The 23,865-nt window shown below is 46.7% G+C and overlaps 2 protein-coding genes across 3 annotated transcripts; one reads left to right on the top strand and one right to left on the bottom strand.

The window, feature by feature from the left end:
* Positions 1-1,312: 1,312 nt before the first annotated feature.
* LOC311326790 (carboxypeptidase N catalytic chain-like) lies at positions 1,313-18,268 on the top strand. 2 transcript variants are annotated; one of them, XR_014631075.1, is made up of 4 exons: positions 1,313-1,818; positions 14,981-15,006; positions 15,220-17,417; positions 17,547-18,268. XR_014631075.1 is itself a non-coding variant. In XM_084459754.1 (2 exons), exons 1-2 carry the CDS (start codon positions 1,593-1,595, stop codon positions 17,591-17,593), a joined length of 273 nt encoding a protein of 90 aa, XP_084315880.1. In that variant the 5' UTR covers positions 1,314-1,592; the 3' UTR covers positions 17,594-18,231. The 2 variants fall into 2 exon arrangements, 1 of the variants encoding a protein (XP_084315880.1); XM_084459754.1 differs by lacking the exons at positions 14,981-15,006; positions 15,220-17,417 and having other exon boundaries at positions 1,314-1,818; positions 17,547-18,231.
* On the bottom strand, positions 1,825-14,968 carry LOC311326789 (rho-related GTP-binding protein RhoN-like). The gene is made up of 3 exons (XM_084459753.1): positions 7,312-14,968; positions 6,816-6,903; positions 1,825-4,511 (listed from the first exon to the last, which is right to left on the bottom strand). Exons 1-3 carry the CDS (start codon positions 7,411-7,413, stop codon positions 4,360-4,362), a joined length of 342 nt encoding a protein of 113 aa, XP_084315879.1. The 5' UTR covers positions 7,414-14,968; the 3' UTR covers positions 1,825-4,359.
* Positions 18,269-23,865: the final 5,597 nt, after the last annotated feature.

The following is a 23,865-nucleotide window of genomic DNA, read 5'->3' on the forward strand; positions in this document are numbered from 1 at the left end:
AACCGTAGCCTCTGGGTTACCGGAGGCTGCCCCCTCTTGGACTCACGAGATCGGGATGAGGATCCCGGGCCCCTCTCCTCACGTGAGGATGAGGTTCAGAAGGATGAGGTTCAGAAGGATGAGGTTCAGAAGGATGAGGCCCAGGGCTGCGGAGTGGAGGACGGGGGCCTTGGGGCTGCAACCTTCCAACTCTTTCGAAACACTATGTGCCTCTCTCTGTCTCTGTGTCTCTCTTTTTCTGTGAAAGTCCCCCCTTTCTCTTTCTCTCTCTCTCTCTCTCTCTCTCTCTCTCTCTCTCTCCCTCTCTCTCACACACACACACACACACACACACTCAAATCGCATAACCTGCCACCACTACCTCCTGCTGTATGCTGAGAACTTTGACAGACTGCCCCTGCTCTATAGACCTCTGCTGATTGACAGCAACTCATGTTTGCTTGTGTGTGTGTGTGTGTGTGTGTGTCTGTGTGTGTGTGTGTGTGTGTGTGTGCGCGCTTGTTCAGAGGGATCAGTGCCCCCCAATACTTCTCTCCTTCTGAACCTTTGGACCAGTGTTCCCTGTTTCTCAGAAGTGGGAACAGAATTGCAGCCCCCCCCCCTCACACCCTCTCTGTATTTACTCAGGGGTTAATAAGTGAGTGAGCATTGGGGTTAAAGACGGGGGGGTCTACAGGCACAGCTAAAACAACCCCCTAAATCCCTTAAGCTGGGTTCACATACGAACAATAGCCAAGACAGTTTGAAGCAGTAGAATGTTTGGAGTTCTAGAACGTCTCTCCTTTCTGAAACGTCTCTCTTGAAGATTTCAACACGTCAAATCTTTAGAATTGAGACGGCGGTTTAAAAACAGACATGCAATTAGAGAGCTGCTTAAAACCGTCTCGGCTGTTGTATGTGAACCCGTTCCATAGTTTCTTTTGTTCTTTCTTTCCATCTTTCTTTTTTTTCTGTCTTTCTCTCTCTGTCACTCATTCCTTTCCCACTTCAGATAAGTTGGTTTTTGTTATTTTAACTTGGCTCAGTGCTGGATCCACCAAACCCTAACCTGGAGCCAGCTGCCTGTCTGAACCCCCACATTTAGCAAGAGAGGATTAGCAAAAAGAGCAGAGGGCGAGAGAGAAAGAGGAGAAATAGGGGAAAAGATGTGTGTGTATGCGTGCGTGCGTGCCCGCGTGTGTGCGTGTGAAAGAGAGAGTGAGTTGGAGAGAAAAAAAGAGAGAAAGTGAGAGCGAACAACAGCGGGGGAGGAGATGGGAAAAATATGGGCATAGTAAAACCAGACTGATGTTCTATAAATGCCAATAAAGCAACTCGCACGTACTTGACTAAAGGCATAAGGCAGAGAGACAAAGAGAGAGGGGGCTGTCCTTAGTTGCTCTCCAGTGTGAGTGTGCTGGGAGCTGTAGTGGGAGGAGACAGTGGACGAGAGAGAGGGTGAGGGGGAGAGAGAGGGAACCTGGACAGGAAAAGAGAGAGGCGCACAGAGACGGAGAGAGGCGCACAGGCAGTCGGAGAGAGTCTCTGCTCACCAAGGGAAGCTCCTCTCCTCTTCTCCCCCACTTCGCTCCAGCGCTCAGGTTCGGGGAACCATGCGGACTCTCGCCTGGCTCGGGGCTCTCTTCCTGGGGCTGGCCGGCACCCTGGCCCGGGCGTCGGACTTCCAGCACCACCGCTACGAGGAGATGGTGCGGGCTCTGTTCGCCGTGCAGAGCGAGTGTCCCTACATTACGCGCGTCTACAGCATCGGCCACAGCGCCGAGGGGCGCCACCTCTACGTCCTGGAGTTCAGTGACAACCCGGGGGTCCACGAAGCATGTGAGTGTCCCACAGCTCAGGAGTGTATCAGGCTGGTGTGCTCCACTCTGCCTATAGACGTCTGTGGGGGGGTTGGGTTTTCAAGGACCAACGTGGTAATGCAGCACTTATAGTTATGACTGCTTTACAATGCATCGTTGTGCGTAATATTGACCTCCTATTGCACCCTTGTACCAGAGCGCTGTACGTCAGAATGGACTCTTTTCCCAGCATGCACTTACCACTACTGTATTGTACAGTTGAAGAGCTGCGGGTTACTTGGAAGTCAGAAGAGGAGAGTGAGAGCATTGCTGGCAGGAGGCAGTGTTTGCCTGAGGGGGTGGTTGGTTTGCCTGGAGAGATGAAATGTCAACTTCTCATTCGGCTCTCTTTATTTTGGAGTTCTTGTGTTTGTTTTCGTGTAATATATCATTCATTGTCACCTGGGGGATTTATAATGGCAAAGAAACCTCCATAGCTCCACTTGGAGAAATGTTTTTATGGTTCCACCTTTTATATAAAGAAAAACATCAGTGGACAACATTTGTAGTTAACGTTTTCTGCACTTAAAATGAAATAACATCTATAAATTGTTTCTGTGCGGAGTGGTTTCACAATGTTCAGTCGGGGAAAAAAGGAGAAAGCCAACAGTGGAGTGTGTGTTTCTGAAAACATCTGCATTTCATTTTGCACTCTAATCCTTGATGTTCTGTTTGATCATTGACGGACTATGTGAGATGATCATGTCTTTTAACTATGTGAGATGATCATGTCTTTTAACTATGTGAGATGATCATGTCTTTTAACTTTGTGAGATGATCATGTCTTTAAACTATGTGAGATGATCATGTCTTTTAACTATGTGAGATGATCATGTCTTTTGACTATGTGAGATGATCATGTCTTTTAACTATGTGAGATGATCATGTATTTTAACTATGTGAGATGATCATGTCTTTTAACTATGTGAGATGATCATGTCTTTAAACTGTGAGATGATCATGTCTTTTAACTATGTGAGATGATCATGTCTTTTAACTATGTGAGATGATCATGTCTTTTAACTATGTGAGATGATCATGTCTTTTAACTATGTGAGATGATCATGTCTTTTGACTATGTGAGATGATCATGTCTTTTAACTATGTGAGATGATCATGTCTTTTAACTATGTGAGATGATCATGTCTTTTGGAGTTGAGGAGAATTTACTCTTCTGATTCTTGTATGTTCAGTTCACAGTGTTTTCCTGTTCATCAGACTCTACAAGTCTAAACAGGACCCCTGAATCAGCATACTATGATGCGTTTACGCCCTTGGCGATCTGCAAATGCTCCATTTATGAGAGCAGTAACATCAGTCTTTAGAATTGATGTTATTTTTGAATCTTTGGAAACATGTATCCTACTATAACCAGTGTATTATCAGTACAGACAAAATCCCCAAAATAACAATTCAATCAATATAAATGATGAATTGACAAATCATCTAAACTACAGTAGATGTTAGGCTGACTAGACTCTAAGTAGACTAAAACGTACTAGACTGACCACTGATGTTAGATCTAACCAGCAGACTGTAGAACAGTAGTCTAGTTAGTTGAGCTTCTCCTAACCATCTATAGGAAGACTCTCTGAAAAGTCTTATGTGTTTCTCTTCAGCATAAATGAACAGCATTCAGCAATGCATACTCAGCATTCAGCAATGCATACTGACATCCCCATTTTAGGCCAACGGCGTTTAACGCACTTAAAGGAGTAGTAAAGGGAAAATGCATGTTTAGCCCTGTTTTAAGGTTACTTATGATCATATACAATGGTTCAGATCAAAACGTTGACAAAACTAGCACTTTTGAGAAAGTCTGATAATTGCTCTACCACCATTTTGGTCATACAATGGATGTGGGTGGGCACCGTGAGAAATCATTCAAAAAACATGTTAAACTCTCAATTTCAAAGACAAGAAACTCACTGAGGTGTTAGTTGGCGTTCTGACATAATTCACCAGAAAGTAAGGGGCGAATTCACTAAAGCAAATTGCGCCCGCTAATTGCACCATAATATTGCGCGTCAGTTGCGCCCGCTATGTGCTCCGTTTTAAAAACCTATTCACTAAAGACATTGCGCTAATAATATCCCAGCGCAAAAACGCCCATTCGGTGTTTGCGGCTGAGTGCAATTTGCTGCTGATATAGGAAATGACTATAAATACTGCGCATACAGCGCATACAACTCGTATGCATATCATTGGACGATGGCAGACAGAAAAAGAAAGATACGATTTTCAGACAGCGAACTTGAAGGCCTCACGGACGAGGTTCAAAAACATGTCTCACAGCTTTCGGCAAAAAATATCACGACTGCAGCAAAAAATCATATTTGGGGTTTAATTTCCCAATCAGTCAGTGCCATTTGTGTGTGTAAACGCGGAAGACTGCAAACGGAGGTGGAATGATTTAAAAAGACGAACAAAGGAAAAATTGTCATTTTATGTTATGCAAGTTGCAGCACGATGATCTGGCATACATTTGGGGGAGTGTATAACATTGCCCCACCGGTACGATCTAGGCATCTAAACGGCTTTTCAGGATTCCAAATGTGCACTCAATCACACCGCGCGTCCTGATGTGAGCCCGGTTGTACGCCGCCTCTCCAACGTTGGAAGGATTACGCACGGGAGTCATCATCCATGGCTGAAGATGATACCTGCCGTCACCTATGATACAAAAGCAAAATATTTTCAAGACCATTCAAATAAAACAAATATTGTGTAGGCTATGTTTTTATTTATTTATTTATACCTATGTCGGCCCCCATCCGTTCAATGAACAGCTATAGGGAATGCGCAGTTTCGCGTATAGACTATTATACGCACAGTTTCGTGCTATGTAGGCTATTATATTCATTGGGGGAGCTTGGACTCGCTGGGGACGGGTGGAGAGACGCATAGTCAACTGAGCCTCCCCAGACGCGACTTCATCCTCCAGTTGGCTGAAGAGCTGCGCGCTCTGGTGTCCAAACAGCTACCACGGTGGTTCTAGTGTTAAATCAAAAAGTGACCTTCTTCTAAATATTCTCTCACGAACAACATGCCTGGCATTGCGATGCCTTCGCCTCGCAACAATCACTGCTGCCATGATCAGCGGACAGGCTGGCCGCGACACACCCCTTGCGCTTAAATACCACCACGTTTCTGAAAACGGTATTAATTTCACTTTAACTGCGTGAGGCAATTTGCGCCGATGTTTGTGAATTGGGCGGGTTTTGCAATAATGTTCATTTGCATAGAAAGGGGAACATTCTCCGCCCATATTACCTAATTTAAATATGAGCTAATAACACCGGCGCAGAGCAACGCAATGACGAACGCAACGCAGTTAACACCGTATTTCACCCTTTGCGAGGGCTTTGTGAATAGCAAACATAATTTTTGACTTATTTGCACAGGCTTTGCGTCAGGAAAAGCTGCGCAATCCTTTAGTGAATTCGCCCCTGAGTCTTGTTTAAGTTTAAGTTTAGTTTATTTAGTCCATTCAGGAAATTAATCTTTAGGCCTGATTCATAGTCGACGTAAACAACGCAAGCTACGTTGTGAACGCAAGCTCCAACGTGACTCGAGAGCTTGCGTTCTGTGTTTTGTTTTGTGGTAACGCAAGGAATTGCACTATCGCTTGCGTCAAGTGACAAATTTCGGCGTGACACACGCAAGGACGCAACGAGATCTCGCGTGGCCTTGCGAAGCTTGCGTTGCTTGCGCTTATGTAGTTTGCGTCGACTATGAATCCGGCCTAACAGTGTTACTTTGACTTTCACTTGTTCTGCCTTTTAACACTGTTGCAATGAGTGGATGTAGACTGATTGGTTTTGAAACTGTCATTTCTCCCTGTTGATTTTGAAGATAGGCAGCAAGCATACTGTATCTCTAGAGAGCAACTCTTGCCAGTGGCACATTGAAAATTCTAATTTGCATCAAGTGGGGTAAAGGTTTCTTTAAGCAGTGACAGACAACAGTGTGCAATACACATTTGGCACACATTTACTGTAACACATGTTGAGGTGAGGCACACATGACCATTAGATGACAGTGAAATATAGCAATCTTCAGTCAGACAGAATTCCGTTTTGATGCTGTCAGTCAGACAGGAAAAGGTTCCTATCTGAATAGCTTATGTTTGAATAACTTGCGGTTGACATGGGTGTTACTAAAATGCTTTTGGATAACTCACGGATGACTCATGACTGTCAGTCCCCTTAGAACAAGCCACTCCAGCTGCTAGATCAGTCCTGATCTCAGGCTTGTCTTGCTGGTCTGTCTTGCTGGTCTGTCTTGCTGGTCTGTCTGTCTGTCTGTCTGTCTGTCTGTCTGTCTGTCTGTCTGTCTGTCTGTCTGTCTGTCTGTCTGTCTGTCTGTCTGTCTGTCTGTCTGTCTGTCTGTCTGTCTGTTTACATTGTGGCTTCTGTATGAGGTAAATAGAACAGCGCTCATTCATCAGGTTCCTCCTCTGTGTGAGAACAGGTTTTGGGGCATTGTTACATAAGATGGAGACGGTGGGAAATAGTCCAGAGGCAAACTGTCATTCAAAGGCAGAAAGTTAGATAAATACCTGGCATTTTAGGTTAATATGGGCTACTGCGTGTGTGAGGGTGTGATATCATATCAATGGCTGTCAAAAAGAAGAATGAAGTTGTAGGTGTGTCCGCCTACAGCAAAAGATTTGAGACGTGTTAAAAGTCATAAAATGTGAGTGGGGATTTTTTGTTGAGGGTAGGCCAGGAAGATAAACGGAATTAATTAAATTAACGCGATAGTTCCCACGGGCTTATACTGAAATCACTAGCTGTCACTCTGAATATGTTGGATATATGCCTGCATCTTGACGAGCGCTCAATATGTCACCACTGCCAATCTGTGCGCTCCCAGAGGGGTTGTGTGCCCGCGGGCATCGCATGAACAACCAACCCCGCTCCATGCTACTGTAGCTCGCTGTGACACGTCCAAGAAAACGGTGTAAATTCTTACCTGATGTATCCCACATGTTCAGCTCAATCCTCTGTTTATCGATCTCGAAACTGGCCGTGTAGTTCTCGAATACGGTAGGAACATAATTCTGGAATAAAATATTATTGTTTTATAAACTAATCGTTTGTATTCACCCCAGTGTAATAACAGCATCTTAAAATAAATACAAAGGTTGAAAATGCGATTCTCCTGCCGCTGATCAGGAAATCTCAATGATTAATTAATTTCTATTTGAATTGCAAGAGGTGAAAGTGCAATGGTCAGGTCAGTTGCTTGACAAAAATAAGAACACCATAGCAATATCAATTGTCAAATAACAACTTTTAGCATAACTATAAGTCCTGTTTTATCGCGCTGATGCGCGCGTTATGCGTAAAGACGCACAATTGTTAACCCAGTTAGGGATCCTAAATTGCGTACATTTATGACAATCCATTAAGAGTAAAATATCCATAAGACCTTCTATTTATGTGTGTTTTAATAACCTACAACGTACCTCTGGGTAAGAATCTTTGGCAAAGACATGGAGAAGTGCGGTTTTGCCACACTGCGTATCGCCGACCACCACGATCTTACAGCGGCTCCCCTTGCTCTCCATCACGCGTCAAAGTGTGCTTTTCCCGCGGCGTCTTGTTGACATTTAGCTGTGCGCTCTGGAAAAAGTCCCAAACCAAAGTGCGTTAGATGTGATTTCGTAATCGGTGGTGAACTTCCAGTGTCTTGCCCCAGATCTCGCCTGTCAGACTAGACTATCCGGGAACTCTCACCTAGACCTGCGCCCTGTGAAGCAGCTGTGAACGGAATGGTGCTCAGTTCAAGCGAGTTTGTGTTTTTTTCCATTTAGGTACCGCCCATCAGTTCCTAAATACAGTGACGGAGGACATTAGGTCTCCCGTTTATTTGCATGTCAGATGTGTGAATTACAGTATGTCACAACAATTACAGTAGGCTGCCTATTTCCTACTAACTATATAAACCCGCTTACCAAGCAAACAGGTTTTGTGGTCTGTCACCTCTATCTCAGTTCACAGGGAAAGTTGTCTCCATATGATTTGGTATTAACTGTCAACTTTTTCCAATATTGTTATCTTTTACTTTTGTATGTGTTACACTTCAGGAGAAAGTCACTGTTTCAACCTCACCTGTCATACAATGACCATGTTTTGGTAGACAAGTTAATCCCTAAATACAAGGTTCTTTAATCTGACCCCTGAGAGGTAGGCTATTCAGACAATCATCTCTGATTAGATCCAAATATAAATAATCTCTCTCTCTCTCTCTCTTCTCTCTCTCTCTCTCCCTCTCATTCATTGACTCACACACTTTCAGACACACACACGCGCGCACGCACCACGACTCAGCACCCTGAACTTGATGTGTCCTTTTTCATTCAATTGTCACTTAAAGGCAAAATAATTTCAGGATTAACCGGTGGATAGAAACCGTTTCCCATCCGCATTCCAGGTCACATGGTGTTAGAACGATACCTCAGCTAATCAAACAGTCAGCACTGAGTTGGAACCTGGCCTCCTCAAAGTCAAGGATGTTACATCAGCCCACACTGATAGTGTCTATCGCCATCTTGTGGTCAATGAGGTGAAGTGGTAAAGATAGCATGATGTTGATATACTGTATATTCGTTTGACATTCACGGACAAACAAGACGCTAAAGTTGATTTGCGGCCCAGTTTCTGATCAGAATATTCTAGTCCACCTTAAAAGTGTCATAACGCCAACAGACGGCACTGAAGATCCTAACATGAATCATAGACTGATTTACAATCGTGAATTTTGGTCAAACCAGGACTCCAGACTCCAGAGACTCATTAATGCAGTGTCAAATTTTAAAAACATGTATTCTATTTGTGACAATTTAAAAATTGTGATTTCATTTTTTTTCCCCATCGAGACTACATTAGACCAGGTCCACATCAAAAACCACAACACGTAGACCTGCCAAATCGAGACTCTCGCAAGAATCTTGGAGGGGGCTTGGGAGTTTGCCCAACCTGTCTACATGTGTTTTGTGGACTTGTAGAAGGCTTACAACAGGGTCCCTCAAGAGGTCTTGTGGAGGGTTATGCGGGAGTACTTAGGGCCATCCAATCCCTGTACACCCAGAGAGAGAGCTGTGTCCGTGTCCTCGGCAGTAAGTCGTCTTCCTTTCCGATGGGGGTTGTCCTCCGCCAGGGCTACACTTTGTCACCAATCCTGTTTGTGATTTTCATGGACAGGATATCGAGGCGTAGTCATGCGGAGGTGGGTTTGCAGTTCGGTGAGCTGGGGATCGCGTCGCTGATATTTGCAGATGATGTGGTCCTGATGGCATCATCTGCCTGCTACCTTCAGCACTCTCTGGATAGGTTCGCAACTGAGTGTGAAGCGGCTGGGATGAGAATCAGCACTTCTAAGTCTGAGGCCATGGCTCTCAGCAGGAAACCGGTGGTCTGTCCGCTCCGAGTAGGAAATGAGTCCTTACCCCAAGTGAAGGAGTTCAAGTATCTGGGGGTCTTGTTCACGAGTGAGGGAACCATGGAGAGGGAGTTTGGCCGGAGAATCGGAGCAGCTTGTGCAGTTCTGCAGTCGCTTTACCACACTGTTGTGACGAAAAGAGAGCTGAGCCAAAAGGCAAAGCTCTCGATCTACCGATCTATCTTCGTCCCCATCCTCACCTATGGTCATGAATCAATCAATCAATCAAAGCTTTATTTGTATAGCGCATTTCATACCCAGAGGCAACACAATGCGCTTTACAGAGAACAAGGGAGGTGGGCATACAACCCACTCTCTACATATTCCAGAGGGAAGCAAAAAAACAGTAATCACCCGGGGGCCAGATAAGTGAGCTGTAAAAATTCGTCCCTGACCCCTCTCAACAAGGCGATCGAGCAAGCTCCAGGAGTATGTTTGTCTACCGGCTAAGAACATTTATAAAGCAATACATTACATTAAATTACATTTCAGAGTAAGAGAGGCTAATCATAGGAGAGAGAACATTCTACGGACATGCTACGACATCCACAGCAGACACGGGGGTATCTATCGGACTCCGGGAGGTCTGCTGGTGACAGTGGGGCATCCACTGGACCTGGTTAGAAGATAGGAGGGAAAGAGAGAGGCACTAGGGAGAGGGAAGGCAGAACAAGGTTAGTAGCACATAGAGCCATACAGACCACACAGATATTGAAATAGGCAACCTGGGGCAAGCTCCTGGAATATATTTGTCTAATGACTAAGAACATTTAAAGAACAATACATTAAATTAAATTTTCAGAGCAGGAAAGGCTAAGAGCATCAGGTCCAGGCCTAAGCCAGATGTGGACTGATGTGTGTCTGTGTGTATGTGTGTGTGTGTACTAAATACTACGATATCCACAGCTCCACAGCTGACACTGGACCTGGTTAGAGGATAGGAGGGAGAGAGAGAGGCACTAGGGGAGGCAGAAAACGGTTAGTAGCACATTGAGTCATTGAAGCAACACAGCTGTCAGAACAGAACAAGCCTGTTTAAGGATAACCAGCTTCTGTACACTACTTGATATACATACATTGCATAGCAGGATAAATACCAATACAATACAGATGATACACAGGTAGGTTTGAGGCTGCCTTTCTGTGTCTCAAGGTCCTAGCTAGTGATTGTAGGCTAGGTCGAAAAGGTACGTCTTGAGGTCTCGCTTGAAGACCTCCGTTGTTTCGGCCCTTCTTAGGCACTCCGGTAGGGTGTTCCAGAGGTTGGGGGCATAGAAACTAAAAGCTGCCTCTCCTTGTTTCTTGGTCCTGGCTTTTGGAACTGTTAAAAGTTCAGTACCTGAGGATCTGAGTGGTCTGTTGGGCATGTACTTAACAGGGCATTTCTGAAATATATTCTGGTGAGTGACTGTGGAGAGATTTATAGACTAGTAATAGTATTTTAAAGTATATTCTAGAGTTGACTGGTAAGTCAGGATGGGTATGAAGGATGGGTCATGACCGAAAGAATGAGATCACGGATACAAGCGGCCGAAATTAGTTTTCTCCGGAGGGTGGCTGGGGTCTCCCTGAGAGATCGGGTGAGAAGTTCAGTCATCCGGGAGACTCGGAGTAGAGCCGCTGCTCCTTTGTGTCGAAAGGAGCCAGTTGACGTGGTTTGGGCATCTAGTGAGGATGCCTCCTGGGCGCCTCCCTAGGGAGGTGTTCCAGGCGTGTCCGGCTGGGAGGAGGCCGCGGGGTAGACCCAGGACTAGGTGGCGGGACTACATCTCCGCACTGGCCTGGGAGCGGCATTAAAAATAGTTTTTTTGTTTAAGTATTTGGATTTATGGTGGCCAGGATGAAATCACGGAGTCTGGAGGTGTTTGCCTCCCACTCCGCACGCCAGGTGTAGTCCGCCAATCCTGCCTCGCTGATGTCAAGATCTCTGCATTGCTGCAGGAGATCCCGTCGAGATGTGTGACTGTCTTTGCCGCTCTTAAAAGAGCGCGGGGGGGACGTTTCCATTAAGGCGATAATTAATTTTTGATTGTACAGTCTGTATCTCATGGGTGCCTAGTCGAGCTACCAGCGGCAGAGCCGTGTTGTAGCTCCTTTGCACGGAGGAGGGGGGAGGATGTTGTGATACTAACTTGTCCATTAGTGAGTATGACGTAGCATCACGTCACCAGTCTCTCCTCGGGGAGAAGAGCCTGGTATCTATTTACTTCACCGCCTTAAGCCCGCCCCATCATCCGGCTCGAGCCTGTAGAGCCCGCCTCCAACATCCGCTTGCTTTATTTTTCCTTAACCGGTAGTTCTCCTCGCATCTTCTTTTACAATTTTCGTCGGTGTTATGCCTGGTGATGCCATCGCAAATGTTATCTACTCGAAACTTCACCATGTGCAGCCTACAGTAAAAACATTACAACAACTGTTCGTCTTCCGGTCCAGACCGGCTGAATATGCGATGCGTCATCGTGATTCTGCTCTAGACCGGCGAAACAACACCGAACGAGAAAGGCCCCAGACTAGTACGACGTGACCAAGCCAGCCAGGGCTCCGGTCCCATTGGAAAACTGTGATGGGTCCAGGTTGAGCCGCAGAGTCTTCCCCTGTGGAAACAACAGACGTGACGACTGCAGGTCTCGCCGGTAATGTACTAGCGCGTCCGTTAGTGAATACGACGGGAGTCACGGGACCGAGCTGGCCAGGGTTCCGGTCCCATCGGAAAACTTTGATGTGTCCGGTTCGAAACACAGAGTCTTCCCCTGCTGTAACAGCAGCCGTGATGACCATAGTCTCGCCAGTGATGTTCGAACGCACCTGCAATTTCGAGCCGCGGTGTCTTCCCCTGCCTTTTTGCAGACGTGACACCAGTCGGTCTCTCTTCTGAGGTTGATAAAGGGATGTGTGCACCCACATCCGCTGTGGCCGTACTGCCCTGTTTGAATGTGTCACAATCCCTTGGGCAGGAGGGGAATTAGCAGAGCGCTAGCCCTTCCGACGGTGGTCACAAATCAGTGGCGATTGCTCCTATAAGCCAGGGTAAGCATGGCTTACTCATACAAGTCCAAATAAAACTTCTTCTTTCAGTGAAAGAGGGCACGAAAATCAACTTTCAGACTGTTTTGGACTTAAATGCGTCTTGTATTCTGTATTCTGCCATATCGCTTAATTTTCATCCGTGTTTAGCGTTTTGGTAGTGCTCCGTCTCCCCCTACAGTCCTCATGAAAAAACAGTCCACGTTACGGTCCGTTGACAGCTGTCTTACTCATGTATGTACATATCTGGCTTCAGTACAGACACACACACTCAGACACACACACAGTCCAGCAGGAAGGCGTCCACCATGCCAGAACCCACTTCCCTCGCTCCAAGACCCAGGAGGATGTCCCCCTCTACTCCATCATCCAATAACTGGGGCCCAAGAAACAGGAAGAGGATGTGCAGTACACCGCTGTGAAGTTGAACCCGCCCAGAGCTGCCCCCAAGTGGGAATATCCGGTCACTACAACAACATAACACGTAGGCTAGGTTACTCATTTGAAATATCTGGCTTGAATACAATGTCCACTGGCTAGTGTGATACAGCATGGGTTGTGTGTTATTATACAGTACAGTATGTGTTGTGTGTGATATAGGTATAGTTGTGTGTTATATACAGTGTGTTATGTGTGATATAAGTATAATTATGTGTTTTATACAGTATGTGTTATGTGTGGTATAGGTATAATTATGTGTTATATACAGTGTGGGTTATATGTGATATAGGTATAGTTGTGTGTTATATACAGTGTGTGTTGTGTGTGGTATAGGTATAGTTGTGTGTTATATACAGTGTGGGTTGTGTGTGGTATAGATATGGTTGTGTGTTATATACAGTGTGGGTTATATGTGATATAGGTATAGTTGTGTGTTATATACAGTGTGTGTTGTGTGTGGTATAGGTATAGTTGTGTGTTATATACAGTGTGTGTTGTGTGTGATATAGGTATAGTTGTGTGTTATATACAGTGTGTGTTATATGTGATATAGGTATAGTTGTGTGTTATATACAGTGTGTGTTGTGTGGTATAGTTGTGTGTTATATACAGTGTGTTGTGTGGTATAGGTATAGTTGTGTGATACAGTATGTGTTGTGTGTTACAGTATATTCAGTATGTGTTGCATTGCATTACAGTCATTTAGCAGACACTTTTATCCAAAGTGACTTATTACAATAATTGAATTTAATGTAGATAGGTACTGTAGTAAACATACTACTACTCGTACTACTGGAGGGGGAGATGGGTGGGGAGAGAGAAATAAACTAAGTTTGATTCAAATGCAACTTCGTGATGTTGAATAAATGTAATAATTCTGTTATAAGTGCGCCCATCTGTGTTATGATGAATGATATGGTCAGACTAGGCTGCTCCTGCAGCTGTTGGCTGTCATGACTGAACAATGAATTCATACATTGTCAACGATGATCACATGAATGAGAAATGGGTAATTTCCAATAGTATACAGTAGGGTGCTCCTACATCCATAGCACTGGTCTCCAAACGGTCTTCATCAAAACTATGTTTTGGTTGGGTTCGCGGCTATTCAGGGACTGAGGTAGGCCTAATGTTAACGGAGCAAGACAAGTAGCCGTTTCGTCAGCACTTTGAGGTTGTGTCTCAAAGTAGGCTACTTTATGAATAGAATAACAGGACCCGGGGGGCTTTAATCGGCCACACGACACCGCTCTCTCTCATGGGATCATGGGCTGTGCACTCGGGGTCAGGAGCGCATGCGCGCCTCTGTCGTGGGCTCCTTTCAAATCCTAATACGAGTAGTCTTCAAAATAACAACACGCCCTTGAATATGAATGATTCATAGAGAGCGATTACCCTTATTTCATATCGCCAATAATGCCTATCCATCTATATCGAAAACGTGGACAATTAACGACTGCAGCGCTGAGTGACACTATGCTATCGGTTGTTATCCGACCAGCTTAGCGCTCCTATTTAATTCTGAATGTGGGAGTGTATTAAATAAGGGGTCTTAAGCAAAAAGAAAATAGCTTAAATCTATTTAAATCTAGCCATACATTTATTTCAATTAGTTGGCCGCCTGGACTAGCCGTCAAGTCACGGTGTCCTATCCGGTCTGTGACATCACGGGCACTACGGCGTAACATGTACACGTCACAGCGGCAAGGTACATATCTGGACTAGCCGTCCAATCACAGTGTTCTATCCGGTCTGTGACATCACGGGCACTACGGCGTAACATGTACACGTCACAGCGGCAAGGTATATACTGCTGTAACATGTGGACAAGCTTCAGTGTGGTGTTTGCCATGAAAAGAACATGTTGCTAAAGATGCTACTTTGCCAATATGTTCGCTAGTGCAATAAATCATATTTGTAGAACCCAAGAGAGGGTGCCTTGTGGACATGCATACCAAGGTCCTGCGGCGACGCCCTTTCAGACCCCGATCCTGGAAATTGAGTTGACAGAACTCTGCCCGGGAGTTTTGATTGCTCTTGCTCTCTCTGTGATCCTGAATGTGTTTTGGCTATTATATCAATGGAGAAATCGCCAACGAATCATTAAGGTTGGTAATCAAAGTTGCATTGTACTTTAATCATACAATTCAAACAAATACAGAAGCTGCTCTGTCTTTGTGAAGCCTTAATGACCTCAACATCCATCTTGTATTTCCTTTATAAATTAGGATGAAGACCTTGAAGTCATTTATTGGTAAGTTCATAATGTTTTTTTCAGTGTATTCAACCATGTGTGTGTGTGTGTGTGTATGTGTGTGTGTGTATGTGTTTGTTTGTGCGTGCACGTGTGCATGCATATGTGAGATGTGTGTTTATGTGTAAAATGTGTGGTATGATGCATTTTGATTGTACAAGTGTACTGAAATCATCAAAAGTCATTTTATTTTATTTTATTGTATCTCAAAAGGGCCAAGCTGGACGGTGTGACAGTCCGGGGTGACAGCTTCCCTGCCCCTTTGGAAGCGCTAGTGGAGAAGCTTGAGAGCCATTCGGGTTGTCCAGGACAAGAAGATTCATGTTCTGACTCCTATGATCCGGGGGGCTGTGGACAAGACCCGGTGTCTGAGATGAGTAGAGGCTCCGACCCCATGCCACCTGCCGTCGTCGCCGAGCCCTTCCCGAAACACAAGGGCAAAAATTCAAAGGGCAAATTTGAGCTGAACGTTCCTCTCTCAGCCAAGGCTGACTGGAAGCGTCTGGTGCTGCCTCGCTGTCAGAGGCTCTGTTGCAAGTGCTCCGGTCCATTTGACACAGCCCCGTCTGTCACCGGTTCATTTAACACAGCCCCATCTGTCACCGGCCCATTTGACACAGTTCCGCCTGTCAGCGGTCCATCGGTCAGACCTCCATTCTCCATGACCAGGACCAGTAGAGGAGACAGCCCCGCTAGCGCCTTATCCACCCCCATGGCGTCTAGTGGTGTGCTGGCAAAGGGACAATCTGAGCCAGACACTCCACGATCGCCAAAGGTCCACTGGAGACGAGGTCCTGAGCTCGCTCTGCATCATAAGCTCTTTCGCGAGAAGTTGGAAGGAGCCTATCAAAGAGCGCCTACTTCCACCTTAGACTCTCTTATGAAGAGGACACCTGACACAGCCCCATCTGATCCAGTCCCTTCTGTCACAGTTCCCTCTGTCACCCCACCACTCTCTATGACCAGGACCAGTAGAGGAGACAGCCCCGCTAGCGCCTTATCCATCCCCATGGTGTCTAGTGGTGTGGCGCTAAAGGGACAATCTGAGCCGGACGTTCCTCCATCTGTCAAACCACCACAGTCACCTAAAGCCGGCTGGGAGCAGGTTCTCCGTCGGAGGAAATTTTGCAATCACTGGGAAGGAGTGTTTGTAGGAACGGCCACTTCCTCTGTCACAGCTCCATCTGACCCAGTCCCTTCTGTCACAGTTCCCTCTGTCACCCCACCACTCTCCATGACCAGGACCAGTAGAGGAGACAGCCCCGCTAGCGCCTTATCCACCCCCATGGCGTCTACTGGTGTGCTGGCAAAGGGACAATCTGAGCCAGACACTCCACGATCGCCCAAGGTCCACTGGAGACGAGGTCCTGAGCTCGCTCTGCATCATAAGCTCTTTCGCGAGAAGTTGGAAGGAGCCTATCAAAGAGCGCCGACTTCCACCTCCGACTCTCTAATGAAGATGGCACCTGACAAAGCCCCATCTGATCCAGTCCCTTCTGTCACAGTTCCCTCTGTCACCCCACCACTCTCCATGACCAGGACCAGTAGAGGAGACAGCCCCGCTAGCGCCTTATCCACACCCATGGTGTCTAGTGGGGTGGCACTAAAGGGACAATCTGAGCCGGACATTCCTCCATCTGTCAAACCACCACAGTCACCTAAAGCCGGCTGGGAGCAGGTTCTCCGTCGGAGGGAATTTTGCAATCACTGGGAAGGAGTGTTTGTAGGAACGGCCACTTCCTCTGTCACGGCTCCATCTGACCCAGTCCCTTCTGTCACAGTTCCCTCTGTCACCCCACCACTCTCCATGACCAGGACCAGTAGAGGAGACAGCCCTGCTAGCGCCTTATCCACCCCCATGGCGTCTACTGGTGTGCTGGTAAAGGGACAATCTGAGTCAAAAGTTCCACGATCACCCGAGCCCCACTGGAGACGAGATCCGGAGCTCTCTCAGCGTCAGAGGCTCATTCGTAAGAAGTGGGAAGAAGTCTGTCAAGGGGCGACCACTTCCACCTTGGACTCTCTGATGAAGAGGACACCTGACACAGCCCAGGTTCTCCGTCGGAGGGAATTTTGCAATCACTGGGAAGGAGTGTTTGTAGGAACGGCCACTTCCTCTGTCACGGCTCCACCGCGCCTGCCTCGCCGGTCCGTTTCCCCCGACTCTGTCTCTGTCTCCGAACTGCGCCTGCCTCGCCGGTCCGTTTCCCCCGACTCTGTCTCTGTCTCTGAACCTGACCGTGCCTCTAGACCAGTGTCTGCCTCTGACCCTGCCCCTGCGTGTGAGCCTGACCTTGACTCAGAAGATGAGACCCCTAGCACCTCCCAGAGGGCGCAGTGGGAACTGCGTGTCCATCAGCAACGGCACACCCCCGACCAGCACCTGCAGTTCATCAGCCAATCAGCACAAGGTTAAGAAGCCGCTCCACACAGCAGTCTGCGCCAGATCGTTGACCCACCCAGTGGGTAACACGACTCCAGCTAAATCCCTACTCCTTACTCGAGCCTGTCTCACAGTTCTTTGTTTTCATTTATCCTAGTTAACCTGCCTGACCCATGCCTGTCTGACTACCATGCTCCTGCCTGACCCACGCCTGTCTGAGATCCACGAGCCTGCCTGACCCACGCCTGTCTGAGATCCGCGAACCTGCCTGATCCACGTCTGTCTGACTACCACGCTCCTGCCCGACCCACGCCTGTCTGACTACCACGCTCCTGCCCGACCCACGCCTGTCTGACTACCAGGTCCCTGCCTGACCCCCGCTTGCCTCTCCGACCTGATCCTGCCTGACCCGTATAAAATAAACACGCCTCCGGGCTTCACCTCCAAGCCTTTTGAGTCTGCTTTTGGGTCCTCCTCCGCTAGCCCTAACATCGTCACACAGCTCCATCTGACAAACCACCACTCTCCATGACCTTCTTCATCATATCCACGTATGTTGTCTTCAGAGCACCACGTGTGGCTTTACCATGCTTGGGTTCCCAGAGGACAAGGTTTGAAGTGATGAGGTCAGGGCGTTCGATATGGTCAGCTATCCTTAGTCTCCACCGATGTATCTTTGTGTTCATCAGTGGTAGACCAATGTAGAGGTCAACAATGTTCATGTGTTCCATCCACAATATGTCCTCGGCCGTACGGAGGTAGGTGTAGACTAGGTTAGGTGGGTAGGTAATAGTTAGGTAGGTAACTACAGGTAGGTAGGTAGGTAGGTAGGTAGGTAGTTAGGTAGGTAGGTAGGTAGGTCGTGGGTAGGTATGTAGGTGAGTACTGTAGCTAGGTGGGTGGGTAGGTAGGTAGTTAGGTGGGTAGGTGGGTAAGTAGGTAGATAGTTAGGTAGAGAGGTAGGTAGGTAGGTGGTTAGGTAGGTGCGTAGGTAGGAGGGTAGATAGGTAGGTAGGTAGATGGGTATTGTAGGTAGGTAGATGGGTAGGTAGATGGGTAGGTAGGTAGATGGGTAGGTAGGTAGATATGTAGGTAGGTAGGTAGGTTGATAGGTAGGTAGATGGGTGGGTAGGTAGGTAGATAGGTAGGTAGGTAAGTAGGTAGATAGGTAGGTAGATGGTTAGGTAGGTAAGTAGGTAGATAGGTAGGTAGATGGGTAGGTAGGTAGATAGGTAGGTGTGTATTTAAATGGGTAGGTAGGTAGATGGGTATTGTAGGTAGGTAGATGGGTAGGTAGATGGGTAGGTAGGTAGATGGGTAGGTAGGTAGATATGTAGGTAGGTAGGTAGGTAGGTTGATAGGTAGGTAGATGGGTGGGTAGGTAGGTAGATAGGTAGGTAGGTAAGTAGGTAGATAGGTAGGTAGATGGTTAGGTAGGTAAGTAGGTAGATAGGTAGGTAGATGGGTAGGTAGGTAGATAGGTAGGTGTGTATTTAAATGGGTAGGTAGGTAGGTAGGTAGGTAGTAGGGATGGGCATTTTCAATTATTGTAATACTCGAGTACTCTATATTCATAATGAACGAGTACTCGAGTACTCGCTGTTCTGTAGCCTACCGTAAAAATAAATCAGTAGGCTATGAGCCCGATTAAGTAAACGTGCCCGACTGTTTAGAAATTATCCCGACGTATTTCATTATAGCGAATTTGCATATGAATAAACAACCAACAATTTAAGCCATTCAATCCAATTGCATTTATTAAAGAACAAACGTCACAGTGGACAGCGGCTTGGGAGTTTGCCCAACCTGTCTACATGTGTTTTGTGGACTTGTAGAAGGCTTACAACAGGGTCCCTCAAGAGGTCTTGTGGAGGGTTATGCGGGAGTACTTAGGGCCATCCAATCCCTGTACACCCAGAGAGAGAGCTGTGTCCGTGTCCTCGGCAGTAAGTCGTCTTCCTTTCCGATGGGGGTTGTCCTCCGCCAGGGCTACACTTTGTCACCAATCCTGTTTGTGATTTTCATGGACAGGATATCGAGGCGTAGTCATGCGGAGGTGGGTTTGCAGTTCGGTGAGCTGGGGATCGCGTCGCTGATATTTGCAGATGATGTGGTCCTGATGGCATCATCTGCCTGCTACCTTCAGCACTCTCTGGATAGGTTCGCAACTGAGTGTGAAGCGGCTGGGATGAGAATCAGCACTTCTAAGTCTGAGGCCATGGCTCTCAGCAGGAAACCGGTGGTCTGTCCGCTCCGAGTAGGAAATGAGTCCTTACCCCAAGTGAAGGAGTTCAAGTATCTGGGGGTCTTGTTCACGAGTGAGGGAACCATGGAGAGGGAGTTTGGCCGGAGAATCGGAGCAGCTTGTGCAGTTCTGCAGTCGCTTTACCACACTGTTGTGACGAAAAGAGAGCTGAGCCAAAAGGCAAAGCTCTCGATCTACCGATCTATCTTCGTCCCCATCCTCACCTATGGTCATGAATCAATCAATCAATCAAAGCTTTATTTGTATAGCGCATTTCATACCCAGAGGCAACACAATGCGCTTTACAGAGAACAAGGGAGGTGGGCATACAACCCACTCTCTACATATTCCAGAGGGAAGCAAAAAAACAGTAATCACCCGGGGGCCAGATAAGTGAGCTGTAAAAATTCGTCCCTGACCCCTCTCAACAAGGCGATCGAGCAAGCTCCAGGAGTATGTTTGTCTACCGGCTAAGAACATTTATAAAGCAATACATTACGTTAAATTACATTTCAGAGTAAGAGAGGCTAATCATAGGAGAGAGAACATTCTACGGACATGCTACGACATCCACAGCAGACACGGGGGTATCTATCGGACTCCGGGAGGTCTGCTGGTGACAGTGGGGCATCCACTGGACCTGGTTAGAAGATAGGAGGGAAAGAGAGAGGCACTAGGGAGAGGGAAGGCAGAACAAGGTTAGTAGCACATAGAGCCATACAGACCACACAGATATTGAAATAGGCAACCTGGGGCAAGCTCCTGGAATATATTTGTCTAATGGCTAAGAACATTTAAAGAACAATACATTAAATTAAATTTTCAGAGCAGGAAAGGCTAAGAGCATCAGGTCCAGGCCTAAGCCGGATGTGGACTGATGTGTGTCTGTGTGTACGTGTGTGTGTGTGTACTAAATACTACGATATCCACAGCTCCACAGCTGACACTGGACCTGGTTAGAGGATAGGAGGGAGAGAGAGAGGCACTAGGGGAGGCAGAAAACGGTTAGTAGCACATTGAGTCATTGAAGCAACACAGCTGTCAGAACAGAACAAGCCTGTTTCAGGATAACCAGCTTCTGTACACTATTTGATATACATACATTGCATAGCAGGATAAATACCAATGTATACAGAGGATACACAGGTAGGTTTGAGGCTGCCTTTCTGTGTCTCAAGGTCCTAGCTAGTGATTGTAGGCTAAGTCGAAAAGGTACGTCTTGAGGTCTCGCTTGAAGACCTCCGTTGTTTTGGCCCTTCTTAGGCACTCCGGTAGGGTGTTCCAGAGGTTGGGGGCATAGAAACTAAAAGCTGCCTCTCCTTGTTTCTTGGTCCTGGCTTTTGGAACTGTTAAAAGTTCAGTACCTGAGGATCTGAGTGGTCTGTTGGGCATGTACTTAACAAGCATGTCTGAAATATATTCTGGTGAGTGACTATGGAGAGATTTATAGACTAGTAATAGTAATTTAAAGTCTATTCTAGAGTTGACTGGTAAGTCAGGATGGGTATGAAGGATTGGTCATGACCGAAAGAATGAGATCACGGATACAAGCGGCCGAAATGAGTTTTCTCCGGAGGGTGGCTGGGGTCTCCCTGAGAGATCGGGTGAGAAGTTCAGTCATCCGGGAGACTCGGAGTAGAGCCGCTGCTCCTTTGTGTCGAAAGGAGCCAGTTGACGTGGTTTGGGCATCTAGTGAGGATGCCTCCTGGGCGCCTCCCTAGGGAGGTGTTCCAGGCGTGTCCGGCTGGGAGGAGGCCGCGGGGTAGACCCAGGACTAGGTGGCGGGACTACATCTCCGCACTGGCCTGGGAGCGGCATTAAAAATAGTTTTTTTGTTTAAGTATTTGGATTTATGGTGGCCAGGATGAAATCACGGAGTCTGGAGGTGTTTGCCTCCCACTCCGCACGCCAGGTGTAGTCCGCCAATCCTGCCTCGCTGATGTCAAGATCTCTGCATTGCTGCAGGAGATCCCGTCGAGATGTGTGACTGTCTTTGCCGCTCTTAAAAGAGCGCGGGGGGGACGTTTCCATTAAGGCGATAATTAATTTTTGATTGTACAGTCTGTATCTCATGGGTGCTTAGTCGAGCTACCAGCGGCAGAGCTGTGTTGTAGCTCCTTTGCACGGAGGAGGGGGGAGGATGTTGTGATACTAACTTGTCCATTAGTGAGTACGACGTAGCATCGTGTCACCAGTCTCTCCTCGGGTAGAAGAGCCTGGTATCTATTTATTTCACCGCCTTAAGCCCGCCCCATCATCCGGCTCGAGCCTGTAGAGCCCGCCTCCAACATCCGCTTGCTTTATTTTGTATTTGTATTATATATTTTATATTGGAAAACTGTGATGGGTCCAGGTTGAGCCGCAGAGTCTTCCCCTGTGGAAACAACAGACGTGACGACTGCAGGTCTCGCCGGTAATGTACTAGCGCGTCCGTTAGTGAATACGACGGGAGTCACGGGACCGAGCTGGCCAGGGTTCCGGTCCCATCGGAAAACTTTGATGTGTCCGGTTCGAAACACAGAGTCTTCCCCTGCTGTAACAGCAGCCGTGATGACCATAGTCTCGCCAGTGATGTTCTAACGCACCTGCAATTTCGAGCCGCGGTGTCTTCCCCTGCCTTTTTGCAGACGTGACACCAGTCGGTCTCTCTTCTGAGGTTGATAAAGGGATGTGTGCACCCACGTCCGCTGTGGCCGTACTGCCCTGTTTGAATGTGTCACAATCCCTTGGGCAGGAGGGGAATTAGCAGAGCGCTAGCCCTTCCGACGGTGGTCACAAATCAGTGGCGATTGCTCCTATAAGCCAGGGTAAGCATGGCTTACTCATACAAGTCCAAATAAAACTTCTTCTTTCAGTGAAAGAGGGCACGAAAATCAACTTTCAGGCTGTTTTGGACTTAAATGCGTCTTGTATTCTGTATTCTGCCATATCGCTTAATTTTCATCCGTGTTTAGCGTTTTGGTAGTGCTCCGTCTCCCCCTACAGTCCTCATGAAAAAACAGTCCACGTTACGGTCCGTTGACAGCTGTCTTACTCATGTATGTACATATCTGGCTTCAGTACAGACACACACACTCAGACACACACACAGTCCAGCAGGAAGGCGTCCACCATGCCAGAACCCACTTCCCTCGCTCCAAGACCCAGGAGGATGTCCCCCTCTACTCCATCATCCAATAACTGGGGCCCAAGAAACAGGAAGAGGATGTGCAGTACACCGCTGTGAAGTTGAACCCGCCCAGAGCTGCCCCCAAGTGGGCATATCCGGTCACTACAACAACATAACACGTAGGCTAGGTTACTCATTTGAAATATCTGGCTTGAATACAATGTCCACTGGCTAGTGTGATACAGCATGGGTTGTGTGTTATTATACAGTACAGTATGTGTTGTGTGTGATATAGGTATAGTTGTGTGTTATATACAGTGTGTTATGTGTGATATAGGTATAATTATGTGTTATATACAGTATGTGCTGTGTGTGGTATAGGTATAATTATGTGTTTTATACAGTATGTGTTATGTGTGGTATAGGTATAATTATGTGTTATATACAGTGTGTGTTGTGTGTGGTATAGGTATAATTATGTGTTATATACAGTGTGTGTTGTGTGTGGTATAGGTATAGTTGTGTGTTATATACAGTGTGGGTTGTGTGTGGTATAGGTATGGTTGTGTGTTATATACAGTGTGGGTTATATGTGATATAGGTATAGTTGTGTGTTATATACAGTGTGTGTTGTGTGTGGTATAGGTATAGTTGTGTGTTATATACAGTGTGTGTTGTGTGTGATATAGGTATAGTTGTGTGTTATATACAGTGTGTGTTATATGTGATATAGGTATAGTTGTGTGTTATATACAGTGTGTGTTGTGTGGTATAGTTGTGTGTTATATACAGTGTGTTGTGTGGTATAGGTATAGTTGTGTGATACAGTATGTGTTGTGTGTTACAGTATATTCAGTATGTGTTGCATTGCATTACAGTCATTTAGCAGACACTTTTATCCAAAGTGACTTATTACAATAATTGCATTTAATGTAGATAGGTACTGTAGTAAACATACTACTACTGGAGGGGGAGATGGGTGGGGAGAGAGAAATAAACTAAGTTTGATTCAAATGCAACTTCGTGATGTTGAATAAATGTAATAATTCTGTTATAAGTGCGCCCTATAGGCTGCTCCTGCAGCTGTTGGCTGTCATGACTGAACAATGAATTCATACATTG

The sequence above is a fragment of the Borostomias antarcticus genome (assembly GCF_949987555.1).
Source record: "Borostomias antarcticus genome assembly, chromosome: 29".
Lineage (NCBI taxonomy): Eukaryota > Metazoa > Chordata > Actinopteri > Stomiiformes > Stomiidae > Borostomias > Borostomias antarcticus.